Below are 14783 nucleotides of genomic sequence, written 5' to 3' on the forward strand. Positions count from 1 at the left end.
ACTGGCATCACCTCCACAGTGTACCCTCCTCAGCCTTGGGCCCAGTGCTTCTGGGATAGGCTTTGGTTCACTAGGACCCTTTTAGGACAAGTGGTCATTGAAATTGGATGAATGATGTTTTTAGTTTTAGGATTTCTAAGCAATCATGAATGCTTATTAAGTGCTGATCGCTACCAGGGTAGTAAATTCAAATGAACACAAGTGCTCTTATAGACCAGAAATCCATCACGCATCATTGCTGTACATCTGTATAACATTGGTGTGGGTTGCCATGTTTGTAATTTTGAAAAATTCCAGATAAATCTTTCAAGTCTCATTTTGATGTCAGAAACACCTTCTGGTTGTTGGGAAATCTGGTTAGGAAAATTATTTTAAAATAAGATGCTGCATCAGCATAATGCCCTATTCACCAAGGCTTCCAAAGCCCCCTTTTTTTTTTTTCCTTTTGTTCTATTATATAATGAGAGAGGTGTAGGATACTGGTGCACAATGCCGCAGACTTCCACAGAAGTGAAAGGTCTTACTGCACAAAGAATGCAGAACAACGGACTTCCTGTTTGTAGTGGTGTACAACCACTTCCAAGCTGCTCACGAAATATTACTGTAAGGTCGTGGGCCTTATCGACACCTCCTTCATGCAGATGAATCATTTTTATCAATGTTATGACAAATTGTTTTATATACACTTTTACCTTGTGTTAAAAATATCCGACATGAATTTTTCAAGATAAAAATTTCCAAGTTTAATTGTATTTTCTTCACAATTGATTCTCTAAAATTTCTGCTGCAGAGCAAAAATGACCTGCAGTTCCTCCATTAGGGACAGCAAAATGGACTCATACATAAGAAACTCAAAACTGGAGGGAGAAGGAGGAGGCAGTGTGCAATTTCTGCAATTTGTCAGCTTATTTTTTATTAATAATTGCTATAACCAGAAATTACAAAAGAAATAAACAATCTGTATAATTCTATTATTAGGTTGTTTTGACAACGCACTTAAAACATGATTCTCACCATCTGATTTATTTATGTGATGCATTTGTGGCTTCCTGCTGGCCGGTTTTGTTTACTATGGGACACGCAGTCAGCATTTACGGTGAAACACTTTTTGATACCTTCCCCCCATGCAATCCTCTATTACACTGCAGCTTACTCTTCCTTTCTCTACCCCCCATGATGCCTGATAGAGGAACATGGTACCCTATATGAAATGCAGAACAGTACTGAATACAGTAGTGTTGAGGCATACAATAATATCTAAATATATATCATTAAAATGTTGCTATTTTTAAAGATGAGAATTTGTTTCAGGATTTGTTTTTCTGAGTGACTTTTAAAAGTGCCTAACAGTTAATGCAGATCCTGAGAATGATTAGCTTTGTTTTCTATGATAACTTGTACACCGTATCTTCTACAGAGTTGTTTTTTCAGGCCGTCACCACAGCATTCTCTACAGAGCCCTCTGCTTGTAACAAGAAAAAGTAATCTTCAACAGGCAAACTGGTACAGTAAGTATTTTAATATTTTGAGTATTTGCAAATTACCTGAGTGACCCTGAAGTTGGATTTGTGACATTTGATTTAAATTAACTCCACTGTGGTTCTACTTGTCTAATTTAAAAGCATATGCTTTTGTACTTTATTTAAATTAAGGTTAAGGACTGCGGTTGGTTCAATGAAATTGTATTTAGACTGTTGGGGGCTTTTTTAGGGACGCAGTTCTAATGCTCAGTGGTCTCCCATCCCCTTGTGCATCATTTTTGATTCAGCAATTTTAAGTGATATTAAAAATTTTTGCATGATAGCAACAGATAGAAGTACAACCAACTTGCAAATGTAACTTTTTCACATTTTGCTACTAAAACTAGAAGTGATGTGCTAATTGTGGCATTAGAGGTGTCTTGCTGGTTGTCATTATTTTATGGAAACTGACTGCGTTTGCTGTTGAGGGGATTCTATTTCTGCATTCCAGCAGGAACATAACTTGTGTGAGAATGCGTGTAAGATAAATAATGCCAACAGATGATTCCTCTCACCGAATATTAAATAAATACATACAGAAATTAGTGTACATTCCTCCTTTCATTGTGTTTCAGTTCAGGAGCAGCACAGACCTTTCCGGTGTTCAGGGAACTATTTAAACTGAGGGCTATTGTTGGTGCTGAAATCTGTTTACTTATAATACTTCGGAGTTATTTTATTACTATGTATTACTTAGTAATACAGTACTCTTTATTCTGTGTCCTAGCTTTAGCTACTGTTGCATTTTTTGCATAGCTTTTTACCTAAATACATTATTGTCAATAGTTCTGTTCCTCTATCTGTTATACAGTAAATGTATACTGTTTATTTATGTATATAATATCTAAATATGTATCTCATGGAAATGTAGATCTAATGATTGTTCTTGTAGGGAAATTATTTTCATATGTATGTGGTTAGAGCTGCTGCCCTTGGAACCGGTCCCTTGAACAAGATATTTACCCTAAATGGCTCCAGTAAAAAAAAAAAAAGAAAAAGACCCACACAGATGTACTAATGGAGGCATAATAATTGTATGTAGATGAACATTGTAAGTCGCTTTGGAGACTAAATGAAAACATGTAGGATACACTGCGGTGTAAAATGGGTTTGAAATAAAAAAAAATGGTAAGAACAGGAGTATACATATAGTACCACAAGAGGTATGGTACGGCATGTTTCCTGTACTACTAGTCTAATTGCAGAAACATGGCGGGATCGGGGGCGGGGGGGTCTCTCCAAAGCCGGACAGCGCTGTCCAAACAAGCCGGGGGTGTCCGCTACTTCTCATCGTCCCCCGCCGTGCGCGGAAACTCCTCCGCATTTCGACATTTCGAATTAACACCTTGTTTCGTTGTACTTCTTTCCGGATGGCTATTCATTCAATCATGCCGGTGAGTCATCATAGCGCATACATTATATAACAGAAGCAGTCGGGCGCGAGTCGTCAGTGAACACAGAGAGAGTGAAGAACAATGCGAACGGTGAGTGCGGGGCGCGCGCTTCTGCTCCCCCTCCCTACCATTGCCGTGCTGTTGGAGGGAGGGGGGCTCGTGCTGTCGTTCCTCCGCATGTTGCGGCGCTTCACTGAGCGTGCGCGCTGCGCTCGGGTGCTCGACTTGTATAACTCGCATTTGTGTGTGTAACGTGTGATTTACGGCGTTTTTCTTTTTTGCCGCGCTTTCTCCGCAGCTGCCCTTGCGTTACGTCTGGTTCGCGCTGCTCGCCGCCTGCGCGTCCGCCCAGCAGAGCGACACCGCCACCACGTACCAGTGGAACGATGACGTGACGGGGGAGCCAGTGACGTGTGAGCGCTGTCCGCCCGGCACGTTCGTGCGGCGCCACTGCGGGACGGGCCGCAGGACCGAGTGCGGAGCGTGTCCAGAGCTCCATTATACGGAGTTCTGGAACTACGTGGAGCGTTGCCGTTACTGCAGCGTCTTCTGCAGCGAGCAGCAGTATGAGAAGGTTCGGTGCAGCTCCACGCACAACCGCGTGTGCGAGTGCAAGGACGGCTATTACATGAACAACGGCTTCTGCTCGCGCCACAGAGTGTGTCCCGCCGGGGAGGGTGTGAGTCAGGCAGGTGAGACAGAGCCTCCCTCTAACGGTTAGCGCCTGCGCGGTTCTCGGTACTCGGGACTCCTCTAGCACGCCGTTATTAAATTAAACACAGCGCTGAGCTTACTCCAGTCAAAGAACGAATGCTATTTATTAATAATCGTCTTTTAAGTTGAGTGTCTGTGTGATTGTTCTTGTTCCCTTGTTTTATAGAAAAGAAGGTTGATCTGCGTTAAACATTGTGTATTTGGGGTTTTCACTCAGTGGAGTTAATAAAGAGTGATTCGGTGGGTGGGGGGGCAGAAGCTGTGTGAGGTCAAGTTCATACACTCCTGGCGGAGTGTCCAGCGCATGAGGCTTTGTGACATTTGGGTGTATTCTTTCACACAGGGACAGCGCACTCCAACGTCAAGTGCGAGCCGTGCCCCGACGGCTTCTTCTCCCAGAAGCCATCCAGCACCGAGAAGTGCAGGAAGCACTCGCGGTGCCAGGAGGGAGAGAAGGAAATACCGGGCACCAAGAAGCAGGACACCTTCTGCACGCTCTGCACCAGTTCCTCCTTAGCCACAGCCAGCAGCAAAGAAGGTGAGACTGGTCGCTTTAACAGGGAGTGAATAGAGACGAATGATCGCACTGGAGAAATTTAGCCGCACAAATAAAAATAATTACTTAGCCTGGTAGTTAAGGATATGAGCTTGTGACCTGAAGGTTGTTGGTCCCAGTCAGGACCGGTTTCCCCTCTTGCTGCAGTACCCTTGAGCAAGATACTTACCCCTGAATTGCTCCAGTAAATATACCCTGCTGGATAAATGTGTTGCATACAGACGGCTGCTTGGAATATGAGCATCATCTAATTAAGAGTTTATTACTTGTTAATAACAATCATGCTTTGTGTTACACAGATCGTGTCGTGTGTGATAAAGCTGTTATGGAGTACGTGGTTCAGCAGCCTCTCCCTCCCAGGAAGCTGAAAAGGTTAGAAAATGTTGTCAAAAAGATGGCAGGAGACAGCACAGATGGCACCTCTTTGCTTCACCTGCTGGTCTCTGTCCAGAAAAAGAACGCCAGTCAACCATTTGTCAATGTCATGGTGGACATTTTGAGAAAAGCAAGGCTGCATCATTTGGAGGACAGAATAAGAAGATGGTTTCTCGATGAAGATTATGTTTTTCAGTATCAGTGATCACAGTATCAGTGAAGGGCATTGTCTGAACAAACTGTAACCACAAAGTTTGCCATACCGTACCACTTCGTTTGTGCAAAACAAATGTGATGGGGAAGATTATGAGCATCATTAAAATATTTAGTGATTTGTTCCTTACCCAGTTCATTCATTCACCAAAATTCACACTGTCTTAGTATTGTTCAGAAGTAGAAATGTGTATGCATAAGCATAGAAATGATCCGGTTCTAACAATATTAAATTGTCTTCTGCATCTTCAGTCTGTTGTAAATCTTTCCAGTTGCACCTTACCTGTGTTGTGCAAATATGCATAATTTTGCTGTGCCTATGTTTATTTTTCCAAATACATTTTTATTGTATCAAAATAAAAATTATTTATATATATTTTTGTAAATGTGTTAAATATTTAATAACTATATTGTAAATTGAAGACAAAATTTTAATAAAATAATATGGGGGGGAAAGCATCTGTTTTTCATCTAATGTCAACTAATTCAGTAAGAGGAATTTATAGATTGTTGTTGCATTTTAAACCAACAGGCTGGTAAAAAGGTCATCTCCTGTAAATGTGAAAGTCTCAAAGTGTTAAAAACAAAGCACTGCGATGGACTGGTATCCTGTTTGCCATATACTCTGTGTAGCTTAGTGCTTGGTTGTCCTTGGCTTCCAGGAAAGGCTTAGGACTGCTGTCACCCTGCCTTAGGATAAGCAGTTATCTATAGTCAGTGAGTGTGTAAAACCAGAACTAATTATCTGGATTTCCACTGTGCCCATTGGCTTTACTCTATTATTATATATGTGCTGCAGGTGCCAAATTTTAAGACAGATTTTATTTGAATGAAAGTGTTGAGAGGAGCCTCCTGCCTTTTCTGGGAAATGCTTCAATACCCAGGCACATGTTTCACAGTTTCACCTTCATTTGTGTAACTTGCAGAATTTCAGGTTCTAACCTTTTTAGCAGTTCATGTCATGAAACTGAAAGATGTGTTTTGGGCTGCTATCTTACCAGTGTTAACATAGCAACTTGTTGCAGTTTTTCCACAGAAGTCACGCACACGCACACAATCTGAACCCGCTTCTCCCATACGGGGTCGCAGGGAGCCAGAGCCTAGCCTGGTGGCGCAGGGCATGGGGCTGGAGGGAGGGGGACACGCCCAGGACGGGACACCAGTCCATCACAAGGTACCCCAAGGGGGATTCAAACCCCAGACCCACTGGAGAGCAGGACCTGGTCAAACCCACTGCTCCACCGTACCCCCCTCTTCCACAGAAGTCATACTACCAATTTATTTTGCTCTTGTTAAGTGGACTATTGGCAACCACATACTAACAAAGACCTTCCGGAATGTTCTGTCCTTAGTGTCGAAAGGGGTGTGTCCATTGCAGATGTAGTGGAATCCATTTATCAGGTTGCTGGTCATCCTCATTTTCTTTTCTTTTGACAGTTCCAGGCAATAGCAGCAGTCATTGCATGAAATTTCCAAGGTACGATGACCTCAGTCTCATCCTTTGTGCTTCCAGTAAGAATTTCTGCTTGATCTGGTCCAAAATGTTTGTTTTATTAGCCATCTATGTAATCCTTAAAAGTGTCCTCCAGCACTACAGTTCAGAGTCTGTTTTTCAAATCTTTCTTTTCCAAAGTCTTTCACATCCATAGTGTTACACCTTTTTTAGTTAGCTTATACTGTAGTTTTACTAAAGTTGTACCACCAAGTAAGGGTGTAGACTAACAGTTGTCTCTTCATATGCATCTGAAGCTTTAGTTTTAATGAATGTAGGACAACTAAATACAGTCTTAACTAAAAGGTGGAAAAAGAAATTGGGCAGCTGATAGTTTAGTTTAGAGCTGATGTCTTCAGCTCTGAAGCTCGGTAGATTCAAATTTTTCTTACTACCCTTGAACAAGATACTTACCCTGAAGTTCACTGTAAATTTCACTAAGCAGTGTGTGGGGGGCATATTGGAAGTATTTTTCATGTAGTGTGTTCAATATTTCATCTTCTGTCCTATGTAAATATCTTATATTGGTGTAAGCCATTTTTATATTATTTGGAAATATGTAGATCTTGGTTTTTTTTTTCATTTCACAGAATATGAAAATGAAAGAAGTATTAATTTGAAATATATGCAACAGTGGTGCGCTGATCGAACAGGTACTGCTGGTGCCTTACAGTTCTTAGGTTATGGTTTCAGATTGTTTGTTGATTACAGCACTTGCAGTTGTCATTTACTCAGCTTTTCAGTACAAACTTCAACAATGACAATGAGTGGGCAGTTTAATTTCATACGAAGGGGCAGTCAATGCTGGATGCTTCTTAATATTTTTAGTGATTATCTTCATGCTGCACCATATATATCTTGGAGGGAAGGCTTTTTATTATGAGAGTTTCCCTATAAAAAGAGGATGTGTGGCTGTGGTCATAGTTCTGGAGCCTTTCTAGTGACCGGATGGTCACTCATCAGTGGAACACACTCTTTGTCACTCACATACACACTATGGGTGATTTTAGAGTCACCAGTTCACTTAAACAGCATGTCTTTGGATTGTGGGATGAGACCAGAGCACCCGGAGGGAACTCGCACACAAAGGAAGAACATGCATAGTCTACACAAACTGAGCGGGGATCGAACCCATGTTCTCTCTCACCACACAGACGCTGTCCACTGCTGCCTTTTTAAAAGGCCCCAAATCTCTTCAGACATGATCAAATTAAAAAGCCTTTTACTCTTCAGGAATTCAACCATGAAAATGTTTAAAGACATGCCCATGCGTTTGGGCTGAGGGTATGTACCTGAAATTTCCATAAAAATAATGTAAACGCTACATAAATCAGTCAAATGTAAGAGCATGAACTTGGCAATGAGTAATTTTTAAAATTAATTTCCTTGCACTGATTACTTAGTTTTTTCATACAGACCCTTTTGTTTCTTTAGTTCGAACTGCACCTTTTACCAAATGAGCGTTTCACCCACTCCAGTCACAAAGAGCATTGATGAAACGACGTAAGGAGAATACCATCAGCAAGCCACAACATGCTGGGTCTTTGCATTCCCGAGCGACACCTTAGTGATACTGCCAATGCAAACTCACGTGAATGCCATTTTTGCAACATTTTTTTATTAAAGTCTGGGTTCACCGCATTTCAGCTGTCAAAAGCCATATCGTGCCACGTCATGCCTGAAAGGTCATTTAGAGAGGAAACAAAAACAAGTTTAAAGCAAGCACATTTATGTGGTTATAGAAAGGTCAGACTGTGATGGGTACCTCTTGCTTATGCAACTTCTTATCGATGAACTTTTTCATAGAAAGAATTTGAGTAAGATCACAACATGGTAAAGGACACACCACACTGAGCATTTTACAACGATTTGGTGTCATTATTGCAGTACTGAGACAAATGAGCAGTCGCGAAGAAGATAACTGAGAGCAAGTTGCCTTCACACAAGCCCCTAACCGGCTACAAATAGGCATTATGTTCCGAATTCGCAGACAGTAAAAACAATTAAAATTCTGTCCCAATATTAGGTTCTATAAGGGGTGCGGTGGTGCAGTGGGTTGGCCCACACTCCTGCTCTTCAGTGGGTCTGGGGTTCAAGTCCTGCTTGGGGTGCCTTGCGATGGACTGGCGTCCCATCCTGGGTGTGTACCCTCCCCCTCCGGCCTTACGCCCTGTGTTACCGGGTGGGCTCCGGTTCCCCGCGACCCTGTATGGGACAAGCGGTTCTGAAAGTGTGTGTGTGTGTGTGTGTGTGAGTGAGAGAGTTCTCTTGACAGCATTGGTCCATAAAATGTCTTAAAATAGATAGTATTTAAGATGAAATGTATTGGGTGCAGTGGGTTGCACTGGGTCCTGCTCTCTGGTGGGTCTGGGGTTCAAGTCCTGTGTGGGGTGCCTTGTGATGGACTGGTGTCCTGTCCTGGGTGTGTCCCCTCCCCCTCCAGCCCTATGCCCTGAGTTGTTGGGTTAGGCTCCAGCTCCCTGCAACCCTGTATGGGACAAGCGGTTCAGATGATGTGTGTGTGTGTGTGTGTGTGTGTGTGTGTGTGTGTGTGTTATGTTTTTGTACTTGTATTTCTGTTTCAAGAAAATAACAGAAGTTAACATAAATAGTTTTTTTGCGATATGTGTACCCTTCAAGGGTTGACATTAGTACACATGGGACAGCATTACTGTACTGCTGACATTAATGTAAAGGATCTACTAGTACCACATCATCCATTAACATTAATTCCCACTTTTCCCTCTAAGTCCCTCAATACTGCAGAGAATTACGACAGCAGTGTCCATTTCAATTCAACTGGGCCTTAGTGTTTGACACATAGAGACAAAAATTATGTGTGACTACATAATATCCAAACCTTAGGGGATATGCTGCCTTAATCAGTTTCTCACACTAAACAATACTGGCACATATAATGATATTCACGTTAATGAAAAAAACCGTCTGTGGATTTTACTAGAAAGGTGCGCTTCTTACAGCATGACGTCAGCAATGCGACGAGAACGCGCGCGACAACACGTTAAACTACATTTCCCTAGATGCACCTCGGCGTCGCGCTGAAGGGTCAGTGGCTTTAATTTCGACAAATCAATGGCGATTGGGGACGCGCACTGTGTTGACGTGAGGAAGTGTTTCTCACTTATGTTTCTGTTTCCTTAGCGTTTGAGTTCATACTGACATTAAAATAGCAAGGGTTTTTATGCTAGAACGAAATGCTAAAGGAAATGCTTCCTGACAATACTAGGAAGTTAATCAGATTCTGTGTCGTGTAGCTAACATGCTAACTACTGCCGAGTTGGACAGTCAGAGTTGCATAGCGAAATAAGCATTATAATTAACTCGGACGTTGCAAATCATTTAAAGAAAAGCTATTTATGCATTTTTACGTGGCCAGTTATATATTTTCTGGAGAAATTATCAAAACTAGGTGTTTGTAGCTTCTTTTGCAGGTCTGTACTGTACAGAGAGAGTGTATAAGAGAGTGTAACCTGTAAAACTACATTTTTAAAATTAATTAAAAAAAATCCTATTAAACGACCACGTGCGTACAATAGCAAAATGCAGTTAAGACATGAGCGCTTGAAAGCACACAGTCACTGTATGTACGAGGACAGGAAATGCCTCTTGTTCCCAGTGTTGCACTTCTGTGTGTTAATCATCATGTGTTTATACTATTAGCTCTCATGTCACAGTGACAGCAAATGGATGTGTGATGCAGAGATTGCCATGTTTGCGTCGTGGTGATCGGTGTCACCATTCTGATGTATCACCCCCAGACTCCTCCATGCTGACCTCGTGCTTCTCATCATGGATGAAAGCAGTTTGGAAGCAGCCATAGAGACGTATACTGCCCAGCTTCGACAGGTGGAATCTGCCTTAAGGGCCGGACCGGACTCTTCCCAGCATTCGGATCTCGTGAAGCTGAAAGAAGATTTGCAGCAGCTGATCGAGCTCACTGAGTCTACTTTAGTATCAGTGAAGAAAAGCCAGCTTCTTGCCAGCCTTGAAGAGCCCAACGCACAGCAGAGTGGAGCCTTAGCAGAGAGAACTGTGGGCAGCAGTCTGGATGATGAGTTTGCTGCTTTTTATGCCGAAGTTGGTGACGCTGGTGCTACGTCAGGCCGTGTCAATGAGCCTTTTCCTACTGAAGTAGCTTCCTCTTCTAGTCCTGCTAAGACTAGCAGCATTGGTGATGATACAGAGGAAGAGGCTGAAAAGGATCTTCTGGATGAAGGTGAGGAGGAAAATGAGGAAGATGGAGAGATGATGAGCGGCATGAGGGTCCGAGCACCGTACCGCACCCCCTGGGGAACGCTTGAGTATCATAATGCTATGATTGTGGGGACAGAGTATGTGGAGGGGGCTGAGCCACATGTCAGGGTGCTGTATGTCCACCCAACCCAGAAATCCATGAAACCCTGTCCATTTTTCCTTGAGGACAAATGTCGCTTCATGGAGGACTGCAGGTAAGATCTTGTCATTGCTGAAATGTTGGAGTTCGTTAAACATTTCTCTCTGAAGCATGTTTTTTTGCACTCTGATGGAAATGTGAAATCCGTTCTCTCCCGCTTAGGTTTTCCCATGGAGAGGTGGTAGCTGTGTCAGAGCTCAGGGACTTCCAGGAGTCAGATGTTAGTAAACTTCAAGAAGGCTCATCTTGTTTAGCCAGACATGATGATGGCATCTGGTATCCAGCCAAAATAACTGGTTTGTAATGTTTTACTTGCCTGTCAAGTCAGCCACGTGTTATGTTTCATATATTGGTATATTTGTCTGTTTCTTCAGTAGATTTAGCCTCATGTGGGAAGTATAACTACTGACAGTCTACAAGTTGACACTGCCCAAAATGTGTCATTGCAGGAAGTTAGAATTCTTTTAAAACTTTTTTCCCCCTTCTCTATAGATACTTTAATTATTCCCCACATGTAGTGTTGGAATGTCTTTGCAAGTTTAATAATAATGTCAATCCTTTCTGTGCCTTAAATATATGTTACACAGCATGGAAATGCTTGCAAAAAGTGTGAGTTAAAATTTGATTTGAAAAATATTATTTCTTTCCTAGTACAAGTAATTGAGGCCTAGTTAAACATCAGAATTTAAATTGTGAGATTTATTGTGATTTTAAGTTTTCATTGTTAAATTTGTCAATATGTCTTATAGACGAGCATGATTAAAACGTGTGAGAGATGTTTTCTTTCTCTTGCAGAAATTGACAGTGGTTATTACACTGTGAAGTTTGACTCACTGCTACAGAAGGATTTGGTGGTAGAGGCAGATGGGATTATCCCACCATTGAGAGATGATGACCCACGGTCTTCAGAATCTGAAGATGATGATGTAGAATGTTCTGCCTTTGCTAAAGGTAACATTTAGTGGTGCTGAGGTTCCTAATGCCCCTTAGGGGTTTCCATTGCTGGATAGAAACCAGTACTGTGCATTAGGAATAATGTTTGTTTCAGGGAATTCAGAGTTCATGAAAGACTCGGCTGTAAATCAGACTCTGTAATTTGTTGCTTTTCCTTACAACCTTGTAGTTGTAGATTCTACAGAAACAGAAGCATGGGCTTCTACTTACAATTCTGGATTTGGAGAATGGGAGGCACATACACGAGGCATTGGCTCCAAACTAATGGCCAAAATGGGTTATGAATTTGGAAAAGGTAAGGAGTGGCTACTATTTAAAAATTAACTGCATGTGTAAGTGCTTTGTGAAACTTACTCTAAATGCTAACGTTTGTCCATATGTGTACAATTTTATTTTACCCCTGTGCATTCTGCATTATTTCAGCTGTAGCCAGAGAGATGTGTGTTGAGAGGTAGGTAACTTTTGTGACCCAGCAGTGAGGCATCTCCTCGTTCATTGTGCTTTTCTCCATGTGTGCTCTCAGGTTTGGGCCGGAATGGGGAGGGCCGTGTGGAGCCAGTTCTGGCTGTTGTTCTCCCGAAAGGAAAGTCCTTGGACCAGTGTGTTGAGATAATTCAGAGAAAGGCACTTGGCAAAGGTGCAAAAGAGGGCCCAGTGAAGCGCAGGAAGAAAACCACCAAGGGGGCAGCCACTATCCAGGGCCGCAGGGACGTGTTTGATTTTCTGAACAGCAAGCTGGGTGACAGGGAGCGCGATGTGCCGACTGCTGGCCACGCTATTGGTCCAGAGCGGAGTAGCAAAGAGACCTACAATGGGGGAAGGTCCACCAAGCGCTCCATCAATGTCAGGCTGTTCCAGACCTCTGAGAGGGTGGCTCAGACAGAAAGGGAGATTGAGAGGATTACAGAGTCCCTCAACAGACAAGTGGGCAGGTACAGCATCTTAAATGTACTTGGTCTGTATACTTTCCTGGTGTTTGATCATTCTGGCTATTGCATGTGTTTTCTAAGTCTTAAGATGATTCCCCCCCCACGGAGAGGTAGTAAAGAGCTAGATGAACTGTCACGAATTTCTGAAAACCAGTTCAAATAAGGGCAAATGTGCACAGCAGTTAATGGTAACAGTTTTGACCTAATGTAAATAGTGAAAAGTAGTTGAAAATATAGATGATAATGTGGATGAGCCAAAATGTGATTATTTATTTTCTCAGTTTTGTTAATCTTAAATGTATGACTGCTGTGAGCGTTTATCATATAGTCTCTAGCCTCCCGGTAGCCCAGTTTATGTCCAGAAGTTCCCTTGATCAATTCAGCTGTGTTCTGACAATGTAGCATTCATGCAGCACATAGTCTCACATTTCAAAATTTGAAAGGCTTCTGCTAGAGAGTTCTGATAATATAATGATGAGATGTCACTTTGTGAACAAGCTGGAGTTTTGATGTGTCTTTTGTGACTTTTTGCCCCCCAGAGATAAGGCCGTGATCAGCCACCTGGAGGAGAAGCTCTCCGCAGCCAGGAAGCAGTTGACCCAGCTGAAGGCCCAGGAACGCAGTATCCAGGCAGAGCAGAAGAAGGCAAACACACACAAGAAAATGACTGAGTTCTGACCAAGTCCTCATCAGGCTTTGACCTGTCTGTTCCACTTGCTTGTGCTGTTTCATCCTTTAATTTTAATGTGTTTCCAGACCTTAGTGAAGGTTTTTTTTTTTTTTTTCTTTTTTTAAAAAAAAAAAAAAATTACATTATTAACAGTTACTTATGTTAATAAAACTGTCATTTTGATCTTACAAGGAAAAAACATTTGTTTTTTGTGAATTAAAACTCCAAATAAGCTTTTGAGTATTCTTTGAAATGACATTTTTTGGTTGTCAAGATATGATTCTGTAGAACCTGGTAGCATAGGGGTTAGAGCTGCTGCCTTTGGACCCCAAGGTAATAGGTTTGAGTCTTGCCTCCAGCTGTAGTACCCTCAAGCAAGGTACTTACCAAAGTTGTTCCATTAAAAATTACCCAGCTGTATAAATGGGAAAGTAATTGTAAGTGGCTTAACACTGTAAGTCACTTTGGAGAAAAGCATCAGCTAAATGAATAAATGTACTGTCTTAGTTCATGAATGTACTATTTTGAGATTTTTTTGTGTGTTTCTGTTGAGAGCTATCTTATTCAATTCAAATCGTGTCAATGTATCACCCGATTTGCTGATATGGCAGTTAAATAATAAGCACTCCCTGGGGGCAGCTCATAGTGAAGGGCTTAGAACTGATGCTTTGGAGAAAGGTGTCAGATCAATGTAAACTTTTCAAACCCTGCTAACTTTTTGACCAGGGACCTTTCTTGTTTCCTTTTTTATAAGATGCCACAAATACCCAGACAGGGAACTCAATGTTCAGGTATCAGTGCAAGGTGTTCAAAATATTTGGAAAGGCTTTGGGTCTCCAAGAACTGGTTTCGAAACTAATTTGATGTACATTTTCTAAATCAAAAATGTTCAGCTCTTTAGTGTCTGCTGAAGTATTTTTGCTTTAATGATGCTAAGTTTTTTTCCATTTTGCCATTTCAGTTAAACAGCAGACAGTTTCTTCAAAGTGTTTTCAATGTACAGTTTCTGTTTGTTGTACTGTTTTCAGTGGAGGTGCCTCACTGCATGAGCAGGTTTTCTGCCCCATGAAATGAAGTCTGGAATTTTTTTTATTCACCATCCAAAAATGCACCTTTCAAGTGAAATGGTCACCCTAAATTGCCTGCATTGTGTGAGTGAATGTGTGCGTGACTACCTTGTGATGGGTGGAAGTCCTATCCAGGGTTTATTCCCTCCTAGCCTATTACCTGGGAGATATGAGTGATTATAAAGCAACGTGCTACACCCTCCAACGAGCAGTGAAAGCTGCTGAACACCGGTACAGAGAACGGGTGGAGTCTCACTTCCAACTGAATGACTCCCAACGCATGTGGCGGGGACTGAGAACTGAGAAGTCCTCCGCCGTGTTGACGGCTAACCCTTCTCTGGCAGATGAACTGAACAACTTTTATGCACGTTTTGAGACAGACTAAGCGGGCATCAGTCTGCCAACGAACGCAGCAGAAAAAAGCAGCGTCATCAGAGAGGAGTGAGCGATCACCGTATCGGAGGACGAGGTTCGCAGGGCCCTGA

The 14783-nt window shown here is 42.1% G+C and overlaps 2 protein-coding genes across 2 annotated transcripts; both read left to right on the top strand.

Moving 5' to 3' along the window:
• The first annotated feature begins 2813 nt into the window (after positions 1-2813).
• LOC108932579 (tumor necrosis factor receptor superfamily member 6B-like) lies at positions 2814-5110 on the top strand. The gene is made up of 4 exons (XM_018749087.1): positions 2814-3004; positions 3213-3606; positions 3972-4166; positions 4484-5110. Exons 1-4 carry the CDS (start codon positions 2996-2998, stop codon positions 4762-4764), a joined length of 879 nt encoding a protein of 292 aa, XP_018604603.1. The 5' UTR covers positions 2814-2995; the 3' UTR covers positions 4765-5110.
• Positions 5111-9340: 4230 nt separating this feature from the next.
• On the top strand, positions 9341-13311 carry zgpat (zinc finger, CCCH-type with G patch domain). The gene is made up of 7 exons (XM_018748993.2): positions 9341-9387; positions 10044-10733; positions 10841-10974; positions 11474-11629; positions 11802-11927; positions 12156-12564; positions 13101-13311. The coding sequence occupies exons 2-7, from the start codon at positions 10075-10077 to the stop codon at positions 13237-13239; spliced, it is 1623 nt and encodes a 540-aa protein (XP_018604509.2). The 5' UTR covers positions 9341-9387; positions 10044-10074; the 3' UTR covers positions 13240-13311.
• The last annotated feature ends 1472 nt before the right edge of the window (positions 13312-14783 follow it).

The sequence above is a fragment of the Scleropages formosus genome, chromosome 19 (genome assembly GCF_900964775.1).
Source record: "Scleropages formosus chromosome 19, fSclFor1.1, whole genome shotgun sequence".
Lineage (NCBI taxonomy): Eukaryota > Metazoa > Chordata > Actinopteri > Osteoglossiformes > Osteoglossidae > Scleropages > Scleropages formosus.